Raw genomic sequence first — 22,353 nt, 5'->3', positions numbered from 1 at the left:
TTTAAAATGTACATATTGTCACCCAATGGAAAGAGGACTTTGGTGAGCGAATCACAGCAAAGGCAGATTGTGTTTTTATTATAATAAGTTATAACTAAAAAGTTATACTGCATTAGTTAATACCATTGAAATAATATTTTATATTTATTTTTAAATATTATAAAATGGTTTAGGAAATTACCCCATAGCAACTTTAATGTAAAATAGTTTGGTATATTTATCTGCGGCCAACGACTATAAAAAAATATTGCAATCAAATGTATTTTACATATGAAAAGGTTTGGGCACCCCTGGATTACAGAGACCATCGGTGCATCCAAAATTGTAGACTTCTTTACTACATAGTATGTAGAAAAAAAGTAAGTAAGCTGTATGTCTGAATTCATAGCATTGGAAAAACAGTAGGTATGAAGTACTTGGATGTCTTACTAATTTCTGCAAGATTCTAAAGTGCACAATGGACAGTTTACTGTCTTAAGGCCATGGGAGAGAACTTATAAATGGGAGCAAAGCGATGCAAATGATACGGTTAGGTCATGTGATAATGATAAATGACAGTGCATCCAAATTCTATTTATACTACTCATATTCATACTATATATGTGGAACATACTTTTCTAACGTCTGTAAAGTAAATTTACATTCAAATGTAGTACCTACCAGACTAGTATGCGATTACTGACGCAGCTCCGATCTTTGAACGAACTATATTAGACAATGTGAGGGAGTAAAAGTTATAAAACTAGTGTTTTTTTAACATTGGACGTTATAATCTGATTGCAGATGACCTCCAAAACTATTTTAAAATAGCATATCAGGGGCACTTTAAAGAAACACACACCTACCCACAATGTAGACACATTTAACTCACAAACACACACACACAGAGGAATACATAAGGTGCTCTTCCATGCACATGCTCTTGGGAAACACACTCACGTACACACACTTACAGACACAGACACAGTTTAGTGCATGACACAAGGATAGAGAGAAGCAGAGGAGACAGACCCTGGTCCTTGAAGGCCATCAGTCCCAGATTTTTGATGCCACAGGGTCCTAAAAAACACAATTTGGTTTTCATCTTAAGAGCGCTGTTTGGATTGATTGTTGAATGATTATATTTAAGGACTTACAATGCAAAGACACTTCATGCACTAAGCCATGAGTAACATGTAAAGCACTTCAATAGCTTACACATACACAAAGTCACACAAGAGTACATGAATGCATGCATGCGTACAGTACAAAAATGCTACCAAACACACATGCCCTCCTTCATTATGCTTTGGCTTTGAATGATTTACAGTAAACAGAAAAAAATCAAGGCAGCAGTTCACTACATGAAATCCTAAATTGTTGTCTTACCTCCTGAGTTATTAAATGATTGAGCTGTGCCATCGGCATCTGCTAAATGACAAGTGATCAAATCAGTAGCGCCCCAGACAAGCTGTTTAGCCACGTCAAGAGCTCTCAAGACATCAGAGAACAGACAGAAACGCACGTATTTACCTGGTCCTGCAGTGCACTTTCGAAAGGAGACACAATGCACAACTACTTTCTGATGTAAAAAAAAATAAACAATTAAATGTCAAAGAAAAATATTAAAGTGGGAATAATGTTTGATAATGTATCGACTTTGAATATTATATGAGCTCTTTAGGTTAAAATTAATTATATTTAAATTTCATAAAGATGAAAAAAATCGTTCCATGACAATAAGGCACACAATATTAAAATTATTTGTATATATTACTGGCTGTAATATTTGAAAAACTTACACCATGAAGAAACAAAATGCATAAAGCTTATGAACATTATATAATTAAGTCAAGATCATGATGAAGTCTAAATTATGACTTTAATTACTTACTTAAATAACAACTTACTGTCAAAAATATACTATTTAAATTTATAATTGTAATATTTGGTAAAAAAAAAATGATTTCTCAATATTATGACATAAATATGAGATATAGAACTATGTTGGAATTATAACCAAGTTCACATTATGACTTTAAGGGCCCTATCACTCACTCAGCGGAAATAAGGCGCAAGACGTGTTTGGCGCCATTTGTTGCTATTTAACCCCAATTTTCCTGCTTTGCTCCACGCTCCTTAAATATTAAATTCATTTGTGCCACTTTGTGGACTCATGGGTGTGCCGGTCTAGAATGGTGGTGTGTTAGGGGCATTGTTGGCACGTTGCTATTTTGAACAACTAAAATAGACTGCGCATTTGACTAGCTGAAAGCAGGTCTAAAGTCCAGCGCAGAGCGTGTTAGTTGTGTGCCCTAAACGACTAGACATTGCTTAATACATACATGATATACCACAATATACAAATATCTTTACAAGTGAAAAAGAATAAACCGATTAAAATATAATATTTTCTACATAAATATAAAAACCACTGCTTCTATGCCTCCAAGCTTTTTTCAGTTTATTCATGACAATTTGCTTTTGTATAATGTTATCATTATTATTATTATTATTATTATTATTATTCATTCATTCATTCATTCATTCATTTTCTTGTCGGCTTAGTCCCTTTATTAATCTGGGGTCGCCACAGCGGAATGAACTGCCAACTTATCCTGCACATGTTTTTACGCAGCGGATGCCCTTCCAGCTACAACCCATCTCTGGGAAACATCTATACACACTCATTCTCTCTCATTCACTACGGACAATTTAGCCAACCCAATTCACCTGTACCACATGTCTTTGGACTGTGGGGGAAAACGGAGCACCCCGAGGAAACCCATGCGAATGCAGGGAGAACATGCAAACTCCACACAGAAATGCCAACTAAACGTCAAACACACTCATAACTCATTAAGAGAATAAGCACAACCTTGTTAGATAATGCACCGCAGTGGAAATGTAATTTTTCTGTCTTTAAAATAACAAAAGTCGATTCAGACACACCCTTTATGCTTTTCCTCCATGCGCTTTAGATGTTGCGTCTAGATTGCAAAAATAGAGTCCTAAAAGTCACAATGAGATAAAATGTGAAAATATTAATTTCAAAATACAGAATTATGTCATAATCAAGATATTTTAAGTCTTCTAAAGTCATGATCTCAACATACTGTAATATGTCATAATTAAGAATTCAGTACGCCATCATTTTAGACATCAGTTTTTTTCTTATAATGCAGAACAAAGCTTCATTAGTAATGTAAAAAATAACAAATAAATTAATAGTCTAATAATTCTTTAATTTTAAAATTGGCACATTGTCTTTTGTTACAATTTAAAAAAAAAAAATACATGACAGGATTAATGACAATTATAATAAAAAGAAGTAAAATGTCCACATGCATTATAGTAATAATGACAGGTTTCAGAGGAAAATGTGCTCAATTGTCATGAATAAATAATGTGACAATGCTGAAATGTCCTAAAAATAGGCTTCATTTCTTTACACAAAGTACTATGTTTATGAAAAATTATGTAGATATGATTTTGTCAGATTCACACTACCACTTCAGCTTTGATTGATAACTAAAAAAGACAGAAAAAAAGAAAGAAAAGATGCCGATGGCACCATCATCCCCCCGCTCGTGAGCTACTAAAACTGTGTATTATTTATTTTTATTATTATTATTATTATTATTACTTTTTTTTGTCAGTGAACTGCTCCTTACAGCATCAGACATTTTGGTAGTGTCTGTCAATCAAAATATTAGCAAGAAATATTAGGTAAAGAATATGCAAAAAAAGCACATACAGAAGTATCATCCATGCACAAGTGGAAAAACACATGTATACATACACACAATATATAAACACAAACACACACTCAACACACATCATAACTAAAACAAATGACTGTACTGTATTGTATTTTAAGGCAAGAAACTGCAGATGAATAGGGTAGAATCAATAATTTACAGTTATCACCATACCTCCATAGATGATTGATTATATTAAAGGGATAGTTCACCCAAAAATAAAATTATACTCACTTATTGACTCTCCCGCAAGTCGTTCCAAACCTTTATGAGTTCTTTCTTCTGTTGAACACAAAGAATATATTTTGAAGAATGTAATGAAACCAGTAACCATTGACTTCCATAGTAGGAAAAACAAACACTATGGAAGTCAGTTGTTACCGCTTTCTTACATTTATTAACTTGTATTGTGTTCAACAGAAGAGGTTTGTTACAAGTGAACGTCAAGTAAATGATGACACAATTTTGGGTTTTGGGTTAACTATCCCTCTAAGAATTGCTAACTTTTTTAAAACTATACATTTTATAAATTAATAATAAATATCCAATCAATTTGTATCATTTTAGTGGTTCTCAACCATGTTCCTGGAGGACAACCAACACTGTATATTTTGAATGTCTCCTTTTTCTGCCAAACCCATTACAGGTCTTTTAGTCTCAGCTAATGAGCCAATGATCTGAATCAAGTGTGTTTGGTTAAGGAGACATGGAAAATGTGCAGAGTTGGTGGTTCTCCTGGACAGGGATGAGAAACAATGCAATTTTTTAAAATAATTATTTTAAAAATAAATTTTTCCAAATTTCTTATTTAATTTCTCCGTTAGACATATTAGAGTCAAATGCTTTAAAAGAATGGATTTTGGGAATATCTTTTTATCACAATATAATTCAGAAAACAAATTTTATGAGCACAATAAAAAGCTTCGTAATATACTGTAGCTATGCATACAAATGATAAATTCTGCTCTATTTATTTGCAGCTGAATTTCAGATTTATTATTCAGTACAGGTGAAGCTTTGCATTTTGAGAAAAGCCTTCAAAGAAACATTTACTGAAATCTACAGACACAAAAAATGCAATAAAAATAACTACATTTCATTTTCACTATGTAACACTTTATAAAAGTATATTTATTTAAAAATAAGTATATAAAAATATATACAAATTAATAATAAATTAATAAGTTAACTAAAATCTTAAACATAAAAAATATTAAACAACAGTGTTTTTCCTCCAGTGTCTCGCCTTAATCATGCATTACCCAATCAAAACCTTCACTCATCCTTACTCACTCACTACAGCTCTCACCTCCAAGTCCTCTCGGTGTGAGCGATCCCTGTCCTCGAAATCACGAGTCCTCCTGCGGGCTTCCTCAAAAGCGGCCTGGGCTAAAGCATCCTCATGCTGTGTATAGACACACAAACAAACACAAAGCCAGGCAGCGGTCAGTCATTTCTGATATACGTGAGATGCAGTTTGACAGCACGAGATATTTTGCTGTACCTGTGCTCTCTCATCATCATATTCCAGACAACCCATGCCATCCAGACGGTGAAGATCAAGCCAGCCTCTCCAGATCACACATACTCCGTTCAGGATCATAGGAGCCTTCAGGTACACCTGCACACATACATGTACACGCATACTTGGTTATTGTGGTTGATATGATGTACACTGTATTGTTGCTTTTAAAGGTTTTTGAAGGAAAAAAAGGTGGGAAAATGGTTTAACTGACTGATATCTGGGTCAGTAATCAGACACTTTTTGATTTAGTGTGAATCTATTAATTAATTTTAAAACATATTTAACTAAACATTTTATTTATATTAAAATTGATTCTTAAAATTCATTGATTCATTCATTTTCTTGTCGGCTTAGTCCCTTTATTAATCCGGGGTCGCCAAAGCGGAATGAACTGCCAATTTATAAAGCAAATTTTTACACAGCGGATGCCCTTCCAGCCGCAACCCATTTCTGGGAAACATCCACACAGTAATAAATAAATGTAATGAAAAAAAAATCTACCTTATCGTAATTCATTTATTATCCAGGTTTTTAATTTATTATTAAAATCACACACAAAAAAAATAAATTATTATTTAAAAAATTTTCTATTTCTTTATCTTACAAACATACTTTATTACTTATTCATCAAACATTGACAACATTTAGCAATTACAACGAACTCTCCCAAACTTCAGTCTGTCCACACAGACAACACAGGCGAAATACAGGTGAAATGTCATAACCACCAACTCCACATTTGAAAACCCCCTCTCCACGTCACAGCCGGCTGGACAATGGCTAATTTGAATTGTAAAACACTTTGTGAGTTGCTCAGTCAAACGTCTGGCAGAGAATGGCTTCAAAACTGAAAATACCCCAACACACGCAAAACACTGAAGTCAAAAACAATGGTTTAAAAGCTCCTTTAAATTGTGAAAAGCGGTAATCTAATTCTTTGATGTTATTTCAAAAAAACATACAAAATACACTTTTAAGCATTTCATTTATGCAATTTATCGATTTGTGTCTGTAGATTTCAAAATACATATACTTGACATTTTTTCTTAAAATGAGTTTTGTCTTTAGTACTGAGCCATAAATCTCTACTTAACCAGCACTTCCATACACTAAACTTTACGGTTTTATTCATATCTATATTCTGAAAGTGTTTACAGAGCATAACAGAATTAGCCTGATTATACAAAAAATATATACACTCACTAGCCACTTTATTAGATACACATTAATAGTACAGAGTTGCACCCCTTTTGCCTTCAGATCTGCCTTAATCCTTCGTGGCATAGATTTAGCAAGGTACTGGAAATATTCCACAGAGATTTTGCTCCATATTGTCATGATAGCATCACGCAGTTGCTGCAGATTTGTCGACAGCACATTCATAATGCGAATCTCCTCTTCCACCACATCCCAAAGGTGCTTTATTAGAGTTATGGTGAGACAATTTGAGTACAGTGAACTCATTGTCATGTTCAAGAAACCAGTCTGAGATGACTGGTTTCTGGCTGTTTATAGAATTTCTAATCTATAAAGTAAGTGTCTTAAAATTCACTCTGTTTAAATCTTGGATGGTATTATGTCAAAACTAAACAAATAAATAAAATAATGCTAGAAAAATTAACAAAAAATTTGAACATCAACATTGAACATCCTAGGTTTAGCTTTTTGTGCTTCAGGAGAATGCAAATGAACTCATACAAATTTATTAATAAAAAATAATTCCACATTTTCAGATCTAAACATTTCATAAAATTTGTAATACAAAAAAATGTTTGGAATCCATAATGCAATTAATAAACAGGAAGTACCGTGTTAATGATTTGTAATTTTTTTTTTTTTAACCCTGTTCACCTTCAGAGTCCTGCCATAACCATTACGTCCTGTCCTCCCTCAGCCAAAGACTGTATGGCAGCCTCCAGTGTTTGCTTCCTGTGATGAGAGTGTTTATTTATAGAGGCCAGCGTAGTAGAGTAAGGGTACACCGATGCAGAGACAAGCAAAGCCTGTCTGAATTTATTTATACTGACGAGTGCACATGATTGCATCCGTGTGTGAGACTCAGACCATGAGAGGGACTATGTATAAGACAAGGTGGACAAAGAGTGAGAGAGATGTTGAGAATGTGGAGACAGGAGGGTATATGAGCGTCTGTCTGGCCCCGAGCCACAGGAATATCACATCTCTGCCACTGAGGAATCCGGCCCGAGACAAAAGCGTGCAGTCTGTCAGCCTGTGGGTGCTGTTTATTTCTGTAACTGCAGTGAAAGAGGCCAGCTATAAATGCAGACACATATTCACGGATCCTCTGCGTAACCCGCCAAAAACAACGCCAGTCGCCAGATAGGAGCGAAGTTCCAACGTGCCCAAAAACACAGGAATATTGGCTAGTGGTGTTGGATAGTCAAATGACCGGCCAGACAAACACACTCCAGCAGAGCAGACACAACACCAGCTTTGTCTGACTTTACTGCCGTCCTTTAAATGTTAGTGTATGTGTGTGTGTATGTGTGTTGGAGTCAGTTCAGAGGCTGTTTGCCCTGGTTTCATACCCACTAAATTCACCACATTGACGTGAATGCTGTCTGCTATAAAAATAGCTCAGCAATTCATTTATTGAATACTAATTTTATATATTTGCGAATAAAAGGGACATTTATTAAATTCATGCTATGTACAGAAGTGTGTAATGCACATCATGGGTGCATTTTGTTTTTATATGACTTTAATTTATTCCTCTAATGCAAGAGTGAATTTTGCTTTAATGTCACATAATCCTTCAGAAATTATTTGCTCATTTGATGCTCAAGCTACATATCTCTTTATTATTTTAGAGAACTGTCTAATGTTTTTGAGAAAAGCACTATTTTTTCTCTGATAAATAGATATGAATGATATGCTGCTTGTTCAAACTACCTATTTAAAATGAGCCGTGACACAATTCTCATTATTTCTTTGGCCACTTAATTAAAAAAAAAAAATGTTTATGTTCAGTCAACTCATATGCTTAAAAATGGCTCACTTAGTTTATTTCGGACAGGGGTGTTCAAACTCAGTCCAGGAGGGCCGCTGTCCTGGAGAGTTTATCTCCAACTTGCTTTAACACACCTGTCAGGAAGTTTCTAGTTTATCTAGTAAGGGCTTGATTAGCTGGTTCAGGTGTGTTTGATTAGGGTTGGAGCTAAACTCTCCAGAACACTGGCCCTTCCAGGACCGGGTTTGGTCATCCCTGATTTAGGACATAGGTCTCAAACTGTTTTTATGGAGGGCTGCAGCTCTGCACAGTTTTGCTCCAAACTTATTCTAAAGCAGGTCACACACCATAACGCTGCTCGCAGATGTGCAGCGCCATTCATTTCAGAATTCTAAACATAGGGTTTTATCAGGGTATACACACCAGCGCTGCAAGTCGGCGGCTGTCCGCGGCGCCCAGCCACGACTCAGGACACTGTTCATACTTCTGCCACAACACAGAGCATTTTTAACAGCATGCAAATGTGCGCGTCTGGTGTGCGACACTTCCAACTGTTGAACGGCGCATCCAGTGTGTAACGCCCTTAACACAGCTGATCCAAATAATCAAGGTGTTCCAGAGTAGTCCTAAACACCTTGATTAGTTGGATCACCTGTGTCTGATACAGGCTGGAGAAAAACTGTGCAGAGTTGCGGCCCTCCAGAAATGGAGTTTGAGACCAATGATTTAGGATAACTTAAAAATGTGCAACACATGATAGACATATGACGTCTTATCAGACCTTTGAGTTAAAGTTAAATGAAAATACAAATTTATTTAAACTTTTATTTGATAAAATCATGTTGGACCAACTCAATTGCATTTGTGTGTATATTTTTATACACAAAAATGCTAGGTTGTTTCAACCCAAATTTGGCTAAACATGGCCTTACAACTTAAAAAATTACTTTGGCCATATTCTACCTAAATCTGAGCTGAAACAATTTGCAGTATGGTATTTTATTGATAAATGTATGCATGCTTGCTGAATAATTGGGTATTTTTAGTCTAACAAAAGTTTAGACTACTTTTCCTCTGAAATTACAAAGTAAAAACCTAATATCATTGAATTTTTAAGATTGAAGAAGACTTTCAAATAAAACACTATTTCATTAAACATAACTATTTAATAACATGTTACCATGTATTTATGTACATAACATATGAATTTATATTGAAAATCAATAGCATAAATAAACACACTTTAAAATTAAATAGGAGAAGAATGCACATGAAAATAAACTTGCCAATTTAAAACATCTCTGGAAACTATACAAGACAATTTGTGCCAAAATCTGTACATCGAAGATTGTTAAATGCCAGTTTAAATGACATATTATTTGTTTTCCATGGACTTGGCAAAGTCAAAAATATAATCTATGGGTGATAATTATAGATTTTTTTGTTCATGCCAAAAATCTTTAAAATATTATGCAAAAATCATGTTCTATGAAGGTTTTTGAATACATTTTCGACTATAAATATATAAAAACTACATTTGAAAAAAATTATTAGTAAAATGCCTTGCTAAACATTACATTTTAAAGCAAATGTTCACAATATTTCGATGAATAATTTTTAAATTTTTTTATTTACTTTTGTGACACTTTTATACTTTTATGTTCCAGTGGAACAATTTTGGTGAAATGGGAATAAAAAAAAAAAACAATAGGTTAAGGAAATATGTTTTTTTTACTTAAATATTTTTCCAATATTTAGGTTTGTTCATGTTTTACCTAATTTTGGAATGAAACAACCCAGCAATTTTTGAAACAGCACCTTTTTGTACTACTGTCCCTTTTAGGCTTTTAATAAAAATGGCCTTATTTTATGATCATCTGCCTTACCTTATTATACTGAAATTTGCAGTTGTTGCACTTTATTAAAAGTGGTTTGACTCTCAAATGAAAAAAAAAAAACTGATGTTGATATATAGCTGGCCACATGTTCATGGTTACATCAAAAATAATGATGTCTGAATGATATGGTGTTTCCATTAATGAACCAGATCTGCCTATGTTATGTCTACACAAATGTCTGCGTTACTGATGAAAGAAGATGTCTAGCTCTCTATGAATGAAAACAAATAGTTTTTTGCTTAAATATCCAAGTGGACTCACCACAGATGTATAAACACAATTGTAGCTCTTGCCTGGAGATGTTTGCTGTTGTACAACCACTAAAAGGCCACTATTATGAATGACACTAATGAAATATTTACCAAAATCAAAAGATAAACCACAACCTCTCTGCAGGTCTAACTAACAAAGACACGAGGCAAAGAGTCTTATTAGAATCAATGGTTCAATAAACCACTATACTGTTGGAGTCGTGGTGTAGTGGTAGCATTTACATTCACAGCATATTATACTGCAGCTGAGGTGCTGCCATGCACACTGATGCCAATTTAAATCCATTTAGCCATAAATAAACAAACAAATACATACATAAATGAACAAATAATCCAGCTTAATATCATTTAATTGTTTTGCCTTAAGTATTATTAATTCATTCATTTTCTTTTCGGCTTAGTCCCTTAATCAATCTGGGGTCACCACAGCGGAATGAACCGCCAACTTATCCAGCACATGTTTTACGCAGCGCATGCCCTTCCAGCTGCAACCTATCTCTGGGAAACATCTATACACACACATTCACACTCATACACTACAGACGATTTTGCCACCCAATTCACCTGTACCACATGTCTTTGGACTGAGGGGGAAACTGGAGTACCCAGAAGAAACCCACACAAACGGGAGGAGAACATGCAAACTCCACACAGAAACACCAACTGACTTAGCCGAGGCTCGAACCAGCGACTTCTTGCAGTGAGGCAACAGCACTACCTACTGCGCCACTGCGTTGCCAACTTAAATATAATAATTAGTGCAAAACATGTCTTTAATTTTTTTAATATATATATAAATATATATGTATAATATATATATATTTTACATGCATACCCTCAGAGGCACAAACATAAGGAGAAGCTACTGGATATATTAAAAATTTTAATCCGTTTAAAAAATTAATTATGATTCTCAGACAATTCCGAATAGTCAAAAAAAAAAAAACTCTGACAGATTGCTAATTGCTGTGGTCTATTAAAAAACATATATTATTTGTATAAATGACTAAATTATTAATTCAATGACTTGTCAAAAACACTCACAGGGTGCAAAAGTGCCCGCTTATATTTTTCAGCGTAAAGATTTTTAAAGAGTATTTATTCAAATTTTATAGGAAACCTAAACTCCTATGAGATGAATCTTGACATACCAATCTAGGCTTCCATCTTAACATGAAGTGAATCTCACAGAAAAGTGAAGTGATGTTCACTCAAGAATCAAAAAAATGTGAATTAGGTGCATTTCCATCAAGTTATTAGAATCGCTCACTGTAGTATTTGGTAACCTAGCAACCAACAGTAAACTAAGCAAGCATAATCGAGACAGCTGATGATTAGTCATGTAAGTGTAATATTCACTATGTCAGAGTTTATTTGGCCAATTTGTTTCCATCTATTATTATTAGCGTAGTCCAAAACCAACTGAAGTTTTATTTTTGTGTGTGTGTGAATTGAGGGATTTTATTTAAAATGTCTATCATTTCTCTCCCAAACCTTTAAAACGTGCTCAAATAAAGAGTTATGAAAACCCAGCTACAGACCTTCATTCAAAGAAAGGTAGTATATGACAACTGGACAAAAAACAAAAAAAAAGGCACAACTAAAAATCAGTGTTTATAACTGAACCATAAACTTTCATCTCAGAAATCCATGATCATTTTATTTTTTGTGACAGAAATAATGGTACTGTAAAAGACTGAGGCATGAATGCAGAACTGAACATCTGCTATAATTATACTTTTTGGTAATTTAGGAATCACTTAGACACTTAGATCACTTAGACATTTAAAATGAGATTGCAATCTGACTATAAAACAATCAATTATGTTTTTTTCATGAAGAAGTCCAAATAAAAGTGATATGAAAGAAGAGTTTCACAGGTGAAGAAACAGCATTTTCCTGTCAGCAGTGAAGGACTTTTCTGACTCTGTTCCCTTTCGAAACAGCCTCCCTCTGCTCCATATGCCTCTTCCACCCCCACACCTGCCCTCCCGAAACTCCTTCCCTGTGTTTCCTTACAGGATGTGCTGTAGGCTGTGATCTGTGTCCCCCTCAGCAGTAAAACACAGGTAGGAAAAATAAAGCTCAGCTCAGCTCTGCGGCAGTTTAACTAAACATCAGTGAAGCCCACAAGTCAACGGTCTGACTGAAATCATATCCTCAACCACACAGGGTTTTTACTTACATCGTGAAGTTGACTGTGCATACTCACATACAGCTATGGAAAAGCACTGACAATCTATATATTTCTTATTTTCTCTGGATTTTATTATGAGCTAAAACAAGTAAAATGATAATATTTGCTTTATTAAAAAAATCATAATATTTCTTTTACATTTGAAATAAAACTTCTATAATAAAGCTTACTTTTCAACAGAAAATTAAAGGTGATGAAAATAACAAATGTTTCAATAATATGAAGCTAAGAAAATAAGTGGGATGGTGCATCAAGCACAAGCGATTTACATGTTAAGTCAACGCAAAGACACAAAAAGACATCCTACAGCAGTGATTTGATTTTGATGATGAGATTTGCGTGGATGACGCGGCGCAAGTTGAACGTTTTGCGTGTTTGATACGTGAGCTGTGATTATGATTGTCTGAAGCACAGCTGAAAGCCTCCATCATCCAGGTACAGTTTCTGTAGCAGTTGATGAACTTACAGAGTTGGGTGCACCTCAGTAAGGAGCTAATGGACTGAGACACAGCGCTGAATGTACCTATGCTGTTTTTCAGTCTTCCTAAAGCACAGCTACTATCTCAATAAAATTCATGTTAGCCAATTAGCAATGAAGCTAGAGTCACCGGGCAGACTGAAGCCCTACTTATGAGGAGAATCTGTGTCTATTGTGAAGCGAATTTGACACTCGAATGAAGTGAGTAAACTCAAAATGTTCATGTGTCTATTTACACGCGCATAGCACAATTTATTCTCACATGCCACATCTTGTGTTAACACAGCATTAGTCTTAAATGAAAATATTCATAATTTACTGTCTAAAAAAAATGAATATAAAAATGCCTGAATACTCAATGGTTTTTTAGTTATTTTGTGAAATACAATAATAATAATAGTAATAGTAATAATAATAATAATAATAATAATAATAATAATAATAATAATAATAATAATAATAATAATAATTGGTCTTAAAGAGATACATCACCCAAAACATTTTATTTACTTTATACCAGAGATGACCAAACTGGGGCCCGCAGGCCAAAGTTGGCCCATAGTAACTTTTGATTTGGCCCGCCACCCCATCTGGGAAGAGAGGGAGAATGATGGGGAAGGTTGAGGCAAATGGGGCAAAACAGAGAAAACCAATTTTAATTTAACATAACTTTTTGTTTGTTTGTTTAATTATTCAGTAACAAAAAAAGCAAGCTGATATTAAATGTTTAAGTGAAATGTTCTAAATGAATCAGGCTTTTTATGTTAAAGTAAATATTGTTAGGCGAGGCAGTGGCGCAGTAGGTAGTGCTGTCGCCTCACAGCAAGAATGTCGCTGGGTCGCTGGTTTGAACCTCGGCTCAGTTGGCGTTTCTGTGTGGAGTTTGCATGTTCTCCCTGCCTTCGCGTGGGTTTCCTTTGGGTGCTCCGGTTTCCCCCACAGTCCAAAGACATGCGGTACAGGTGATTTGGGTAGGCTAAATTGTCCGTAGTGTATGAGTGTGTGTGTGAATGTGTGTGTGGATGTTTCCCAGAGATGGGTTGCGGCTGGAAGGGCATCCGCTGCATAAAAACTTGCTGGATAAGTTGGCGGTTCATTCCGCTGTGACCCCGAATTAATAAAGGGACTAAGCTGACAAGAAAATGAATGAATAAATATTGTTACTTCATGGAGATTGTGATCTAAATGGGATTGTTGATAATTTTATTGTAAGAAGTTCATTGAAAAATGAAAAATAATAATAATACAATTTTAAATATTAATAAATTAGGAAATTACCATGGAAACATTAATGTAATGCAGTTTAGTATATTTACCTTTGGCCCGCCAACCTCAATCAAGTTTGGTTTTTGGCCCTTCATAAGAAAAAGTTTGGCCACTCCTGCTCTATATTCACCCTTAATAGTTTTGAAATTTTATAAGTTTAATTCTTCTATTGAATACAGACAAAAAACTATATATTTGAAGAAAGCTGAAAACCTGTTCACAGCCATAGTAGAAAACACAAACACAATAGAAGTCAATGGTTAAAGGTTATTAGGTATCTTCAAAATATTTCATTTGTGTTCAACAGAAACTCAAAAAAGTTTGTAACAAATGAAGGGAGAGTAAACGATGAACTATAAATGGTGAACTTTGCCTTTAATATTTTATTTTTAATCTGAAAGAAATTTTATTTCTTTTGTTTCACTCTCCAACACATAAATATAAACATAAATCCATAGAATTTTAAGGCAGTCTTTTCATTTTTTCCATAGATGTCAACATAATTTTAAAGATCTTACAGTAATTACAAAGTAAAAATGTAAACAAGCTATTGGGGAATCACCAGCTTCCAAACACAGTGGAAATTTAATATCTCAGAGAAAGCAAACGCAAAGGAAAATCACCCGTTTCCTAAGAACCACAGTACAATGGCTCTATACATCGGAAATAAATGCTGAATATGAATCTCAACCTACATGTATTTTTATCATTTGGGGACTCTTTTTGCTGTCTCATTTGTCCAACTCAAACAGTTTCTCATCCCAACAAATACAGGCCTTATAGCCATTAATAATATATTTAAAAAGCCTTTCTGGTCTTCATCCAGAAAGAACATTCATAACTCCATCAGCCTAAACACACAGTTTTCATTGGGGTTGAGCCAGCAATGCAGACATATGAGAAAAGCAGTTCTTTTGCTTTCTTCCTCTGCTGTTTTTCATTATGTATTTCTAGGAGATGATGAGTAGTCAAGTCACCTCTTGAGGACTGGTGAAGACCCAGGTAAAAGCAGCTGGCATTAATAGGTAGCTGCATTTGTGTTATGGGTCACTTTTGTGGATGTTCTGGTCTAAAATTAGTACCTCATTAAGACTGCAGATCTTTCTTTCACAGTCAAAGTCAACCTTAAACTGTACTATCAAATTTTAACTATAGTGCTACCCCAGCAGCCCTTTGTGCTTTCGAACCAAAACTTAATACAAGGTCTGATCGTTCCACCAGATCTGCAACAAATGTATGTTTGCCATTACCAGCTTTTAAAAACTGTTATGGAAAGAGATTTTTTTTTTTATGTATTCAGAAAAGCCTAGAATAAGATCCCACAACATCTTAAAACAATATCAACACTAAGACTTTTTTTAAAAAAATGCTATGCTCGTCATCTGATGGTCAACTATTGCTGTAGCCACTGAGATAGTAGCCTGCTTTTTTTTATTTTGTCTGTTTGGTGATTGTTTGTACAGTCCTCATGCGTTAATGGATGAGATGTTAAGGGTGTCTGTATGTTTTTATGTTCTGCATAGCAGGAACCTGCTGAAAAACAGCCTTCGTGCTGAGTCAGGGCTGATTATCTTTTAATCTTTTTCTGTTAAAAAATTCAACATAAATAAATAAATGAATAAATAAATTAGTTACCTACAATTAACTATATTTAAAAAGCACTGATAACATTAATTCCTGGTTGCCTTAAATTTTTAGGCTGAATCAAATTAACATTAATGTGTCATTTAAATTACGTTTCAATGGCATGGAGTAAGCAACACTTTGAGCTAGACTTTATTGTAGGGATGTAGGGATGAAGGGGATGATAAGAAAACTGATGAAGAGAAAGGGAAGTAAGAGCATAAACAGTGAACAGGTAGGTAGGTTGATTGGGTGATTAGACCCCCCGATTCAACCTAGCATTGAAGAGAGGGTTATAGGATTGTGAATGGGAAGCGAAGAAATATAGGGAGGGAGGGTGGGTTCGAGAGAACGAGAACAACAGTGCTAAAGGGCTGGTCTGGTCTCCCAGTAATGGGTTGCAGTTAGAAGGGCATCCACAAAACATATGTTCGATAAGTTGGCGGTTTATTCCACTGTGGTGACTCCAGATTAATAAAGGGACTAAGCGGAAGCGAAAATGAATGAGTACAATTTTCTGGAATCTATTACTACAAAGTGCAAGTCACAAAATTATTTTAAAAATGCATGTTAAAGGTGCAGAATGTAAGTTTAACACCCAGTGGTTGAACTAGGTATTGCATTTCTGAATTAAAACAAATGCAAGCACAGGTTGCCAGATTGAGGACCAACAGGAGTGAGTCTGATGATCAAGCCTGATTTAAATTGGCTGATTTAAATCGGTTTCTAAGTAAAAGCAACTGCACACAATAGAAGGAATATTTTCCATATTAAAAGGAGTTTTTGTTTTAACCAACACCTTAAAATTATATTTTAGAAACTGCTTCTATTTTTTAGCTGAACAACAGAAAAGTGACAATCATCACCTCAAGTACACCTCATGTACTTCATTCAGTATCAAATGCTAACAATGTGAGTTTGAAAGCCATTTTACAAGACATTTATTGCCATACTACTGAAAGCAGCAGATAGTTTACCTCAGATCTTGAAAATAAACAACTTGAAATTAATGGTCACATAGTGTCAGCGTGTTGATACGGGGTTACAATGTAGCCTGCTCCCCTAATGTTTACATTTGTAATATTGCTAATTAATAACATCATGTGGAAATCTGAGTCTTATTTGTCTGCTGCTGTCCACCAGAAGTTGCGTTTCGTCATGAGTGCATGCTTTGAGAGTCTTTCTGAATGAATAAATGAAATACGCAGATTTCCAACAAGGTAACCCAGGGTGCTGAAATATAATTGGTTAAACTGGCATTGGGCAGGTTAAAAGAACCAAAACAAAGACAGAAGTTCCGGCACGTAACAGACATTTTCAAAGCAGAAAATCTGACTTTAGCATTGTTTTTCAGTAAAACAAGAATGTTAACTTAGCATGTTTTTTTAGAACATATGGTATTTTTCAGCTTTAGCAAAGTCAAAAACTTACAGCACCTTTAACTAACCCTAACAAAGAATAATATGTGCTATAAAAGTATACTACTCAATGTTACTTTGTTAACAAAATGAGTCCATTTTGTGGAGTGTTACCAAATTACACTGAAAAAAACTGCTAGGTTACACTTACACATAATTCCTTCATGTTGTCCTAATACAAATCAAATTTAAGTGGAATGAACTTAAAAACAATAAGTTGTCCCCCAAAAAACTTAAGCATTGTGTTGGTTCAACTCAACAATATTAAACAAGTAGTTTGAGCAAGCAGTAAAGGTAATTTTTTGACAATAGGTTTCAATCTATTATTATCACTGCACAAAATTAAACAAAGCCAGACAATTTTAGTGAACTAAAAAGCTGCATTATCAAAGTAAATGTGGTAATTCTTAAATTAATCCTGCATTTAATCTAAAAGGACATTAATCAGGAATCTTTAGGGAGGCATTTACAGTATTTACCATATAAACATGTGTGAGGGATGAAGACTGGAGGTACAGTAGACGGCGACTGAGGGTGTGGTGACTGAGGATAAGACACAGAGGATCTGTGTGAGTGTGTGTGTATGTTTGTGGAGCTAAGCAGAGGCAGGAGGGGGTGCGAAAGCACGAGTAAACACTGGGATTGAATTCAGCCGCCAAGGCTTTTGATTCAGACAGCCAAAACAATCCCGGACCCTGCACACAGCCTACAGGCCCCAGACAAGACAGACAGGTTTACATGCATGTGTTCATCTACCTCTTTCTCTCTTTCTCTATTGCTCTCTTTTTCTCTGTGTCAATTGTTAGATCAAGTAAACAATCCCTGTACCTTTTGCGCTTTATAAATGTGGGTCTCACTGATGTCTTTTGTGTGTCACTACTATGCCATGACTAAGTCAGAGCGACTTCAAAGTCTGTCTCTTTTTTTTTAGACACAATGGCGCAGTCAGAGAGAGACGCCTGAACTTGTTCATCCCCTGAGTTTACATGTACGTACCCGTGTGTTGAGACTTATAAGAGAGTTGATGTGCATAGCAAATTAAGTTTATTAACTACAAATGCACACACACACACACACACACACACACACACACACACACACACAGCACAGCACAGCACAGCACAGCACAGGGAAATCTGTGAGTAGGGAGTGTGTGTGGGCTGATTCTCAACATGTGTTGATGATTATTAGCATTTGATTGTCAGCTGCTCAGTCACTCCCAGCAGATGAGTGTATGGCATTAGACGCCATTCAAATATTAAGGGTTTGTTTATTTTTTCATATGGTAATTTTGAAAGCAGATGAAACAAGCAATAAGTGAACTTGAAAAGATGGGCAGGTGTAAATTACCTTTAAAATGCATTGAAGACAGATATAAATCACTCAAACTATTGTTAAAACCGTATATGTAAATATGCAATAATGTAAGTAATGTAAGTAATACTGTATATCTAACATGCTTTCACATGTTTCCCCCCTCCATTTAGGGAAAAAAAAACATGTGAAAGCATGTTAGATATACAGTATTTATATTACTTAGTAGATATAAAAACAAAAGTCTTGTTGCCTATCAAAGTTTTAAAAACAACAAATAATAACTTGACTTCTAGTTGATCATTTGGTATTAGTAGTGGCTTACAGTATATGAAAGGCAAAGGTCTCTGGATTACGCTTATTTTAACAAAGTAAAATATGATCATGCCTCAATTAGGACAGTAAGGTCTGACTCTGCTTAGACAAAAATCTTGTCACTTAACAGAAATAATGTACAGTAAAGAATACAAAGTCATGGTGCAGTGGAAAATAATTAATATTGTGTATGACTCCTATGGGCTTAGACGACTGCATCCATACATCTCTGCAATTACTCCAATAACTTAAAGCCATCAGGAGGGGCAAAGAAAGCATTCTTGCTGGAGTTTATCAAGATTCTTTGGATTCATCTTCCATGCCTCCTCCTTCATCTTACCCCAGACATGCTCAATAATGTTCATGTCTGGTGACTGGGCTGGTCAATCCTGGAGCACCTTGACCTTCTTTGGTTTCTGGTACTTTGATGTGGAGGCTGTTGTATGAGAAGAAGCGCTATTCTCCTGAAGAATTTGCCCTCTCCTGTGGTTGGTAAAGTAATATACAGCAAAAAATGTCTTGATACCTCAGGCTGTTGGCGTTGCCTTCCACTCTGCAGATCTTTTGCAAGCCCCCATAATGAATGTAACCTCAAACCATGATATTTCCTTCATCAAGCTTGACTGATTTCTGTGAGAATCTTGGGTCCATGGGGGTTCCAATAGGTCTTCTGCAGTATTTGTGATGATTGAGATGCAGTTCAAGAGATGATTCATGTGAAAAAAAATCTACAGCCACTTTTCTAAATAATCAAAAATGCAATAGGCATTGCAATGCCACAAATGAGTTTTGGATTTTTTGTTTCATTCTATTTTTGTCCAGTCATCAACCATTAAATTATAAACATAAATTACATAAATACTGTTTAATTAATTTTAAAAAGGGCAGCATTAAAAGATAAGCCAGAGATGCATGATGCAGATGTACAATAGTAACCCATTTCTTTGATTGTTGAGGAAAAATAATTAAAAATATATACAGATTTGTTTATTTAAAAAAGCACAGTGCTTTTCTTTTTGAAAGCATTTGTATAAACAAATCAATGTTAACATTTGCAGTTTTGAATGATGTGATGCAAGCATCTGTACAAAAAAAAATAAAAAATATATATATATATATATATATATATATATATATATATATATATATATATATATATATATATATATATATGTTACATGTAGACTACAATGGCTGTAATAGCAGAGCCTGCCTTGTGCACTTGTGATGTTTTACTGGAACAAGAGTGGAGTACAAAGCCTCCTGTATCCTACATATAAAACCATTTGTATGCCTAATAAGATATAAAACTTTTGTTTTTTTATTCATTTATTTTTACAAATCAATAAATGCCACAGAATTCATCATTTTTAGAAAATGAGTGTGAGCATTAAACAGTGAACAAGAATATTTTTGCTTCTGATTTTTCATTGACGCCACAAAACAGACAAAACAAAACTACTATTGTGCCTAAAATGTCAATTAATCACTATTAATTTCTTGTTTGTAGCAATTGTGCTTTTATAGCATACATCATTACCTCCACCCCCCCAACAAACAACTGTTGTTAAGTTGTATGCTTCTCTTTCTTTCTTTCTTTCTTTCTTTCTTTCTTTCTTTCTTTCTTTCCTCTTAATTTTCTTTCTTTCTCTTGATTTTTCTTTCTTTCTTTTTTTTCTTTCTGTGTTTCTCTTGATTTTTTTCTTTCTCTTGGTTTTCTTTCTCCTGATTTTTCTTGACTTTCTTTTTTTCTCTTGATTTACTTTCATTCTTTCTCTTGATTTTCTTTCTTTCCTCTTGATTTTCTTTCTTTCTCTTGATTTTCTTTCTTTCTTTTCTTTTTTATTAGAAATATGTAATATACACAGATATTTTAGGGGCAATGAGCCAGACTAAAAACAAAAAATGAAATGTTGATATAAAATCAACATCATTTGCAATCGAGCTGATAGACTGTTCAAGAAAATCTGCTCCCTAGCTCATGTGATATTTATTAAAAATAAAAAAATAAAATAAAAAAGGACTGAAACATGACGTAGAACTAGAAGTTTACTATTTGAGGAAAATGTCAGACAATGTGTACGTGTACGTTTGACTGAAAATGTGTTTGTGTCAATCTTAAATTATGGAATAAACTGTTTGATAATTTAAAACTGGAGACGAAATGAAGTGTAATGTTGTAATGCAAACAAGAAAACAAATTCAGTAGATCTGAATCAGCAGATTCAATACAGATGCATTTAACCTGCTGGGTTTGCACCTCAGCCCATAATCAATCTCACAGGACCCTGTGCACATCCCTGATACAAACATACATACACATGCCTACTACAAAGAAAACTACAATACAAAGTTTAAACCGAAAGTTCATAAGGAGCTTGTTTATCTAGTCTGCCAGTCTACTTTGAAATGCATAAGCGCTTGTATTCTCACTCACATGACTAGTCCTCCGGCATCCTGCACACACTCCATCTCCACCTTTATTTTAATTTCAACTATGTATTAACCAACTTTATTAAGCATCCTGGGGGTTATGTAGAGGCATGCAGCAAATTTATTTGTGCTTTCACAGCCAAATATCTGCATGCTGACTCATATAAAACCTGTCAGTGGGGGAGCAACTGACAGACAGAGCTTGTAATGTGGGTCTAAAATTATATATAAAGAATTTTCTGATTACAAGACGGTCCCCACTGTCTGCTTCAGCTCAAAATATGACAGCAACCCAGTGGGGAGAGCTGATAAACTCCACTTGATGGTTTAATCGCTGTAGGAGTCTGCATTAAACAGGCTGTGAAAACACTAGATAAGACAAAAACAGAGATATAGGGAGATCTAGAAAACAGGAAGTGCAAAGTCTAACATGCCACCTAGTGGGTGACATCCTGTTTCCCAGCATGCACCTCTCTAGGGAAACATGGGGGGAGGGACACATCAGTGGCAGATGTGCAACCAACAGCCATGTGGAAATGATCAATGCGACCAATTAGAGGCAGAGGCGCGATACGCACCCTGTGCGCTTTATTCGTGCTATTATACATACTTGTGCACTACTTAGGCAACACACAGTGTACATTTCCAGTTCTAACGTCCATCCCACTCGAAAGTATTTCTGCAAAGGTAAATAAATAATCCGCAATATATTAGAAAACGAAAAACAGGAGCAGAAAGGCGCTGTCAGATGTGGAGCGGGGCGAGTTTGTTTTTCTGCTAGATGCATGAGCGGTCCCACGTTCTTGCAGTTTTTGCTGGGCTATTTCTAGCCTGACTAGCACAGGGGTTTCATTTACGAGCGGGCCAAACCCGAGGCCTTCCCAGGGTGCTTTGGGGCAAGGG

At 35.0% G+C, this 22,353-nt stretch overlaps 1 protein-coding gene across 14 annotated transcripts in view; it reads right to left on the bottom strand.

The window, feature by feature from the left end:
* The window catches only part of cbfb (core-binding factor subunit beta), a 72,128-nt gene that overhangs the window by 15,454 nt on the left and 34,321 nt on the right, over positions 1–22,353 (bottom strand). For 2 of the 14 annotated variants that reach the window (XM_087291586.1, XM_087291587.1), the window contains exons 4-7: positions 5,245–5,361; positions 5,050–5,145; positions 1,369–1,410; positions 1,012–1,059 (exon numbers count right to left, since the gene is read on the bottom strand). In XM_087291586.1, coding sequence (XP_087147712.1) covers positions 1,030–1,059; positions 1,369–1,410; positions 5,050–5,145; positions 5,245–5,361 — 285 coding nt within the window. In that variant the 3' untranslated portion in view covers positions 1,012–1,029. 14 annotated transcript variants of the gene reach the window in all.

The sequence above is a fragment of the Danio rerio genome, chromosome 18, assembly GCF_052040795.2.
Source record: "Danio rerio strain M-AB ecotype USA chromosome 18, GRCz13ab, whole genome shotgun sequence".
NCBI lineage: Eukaryota > Metazoa > Chordata > Actinopteri > Cypriniformes > Danionidae > Danio > Danio rerio.
This window is presented reverse-complemented; position numbering and strand designations above follow the sequence as displayed.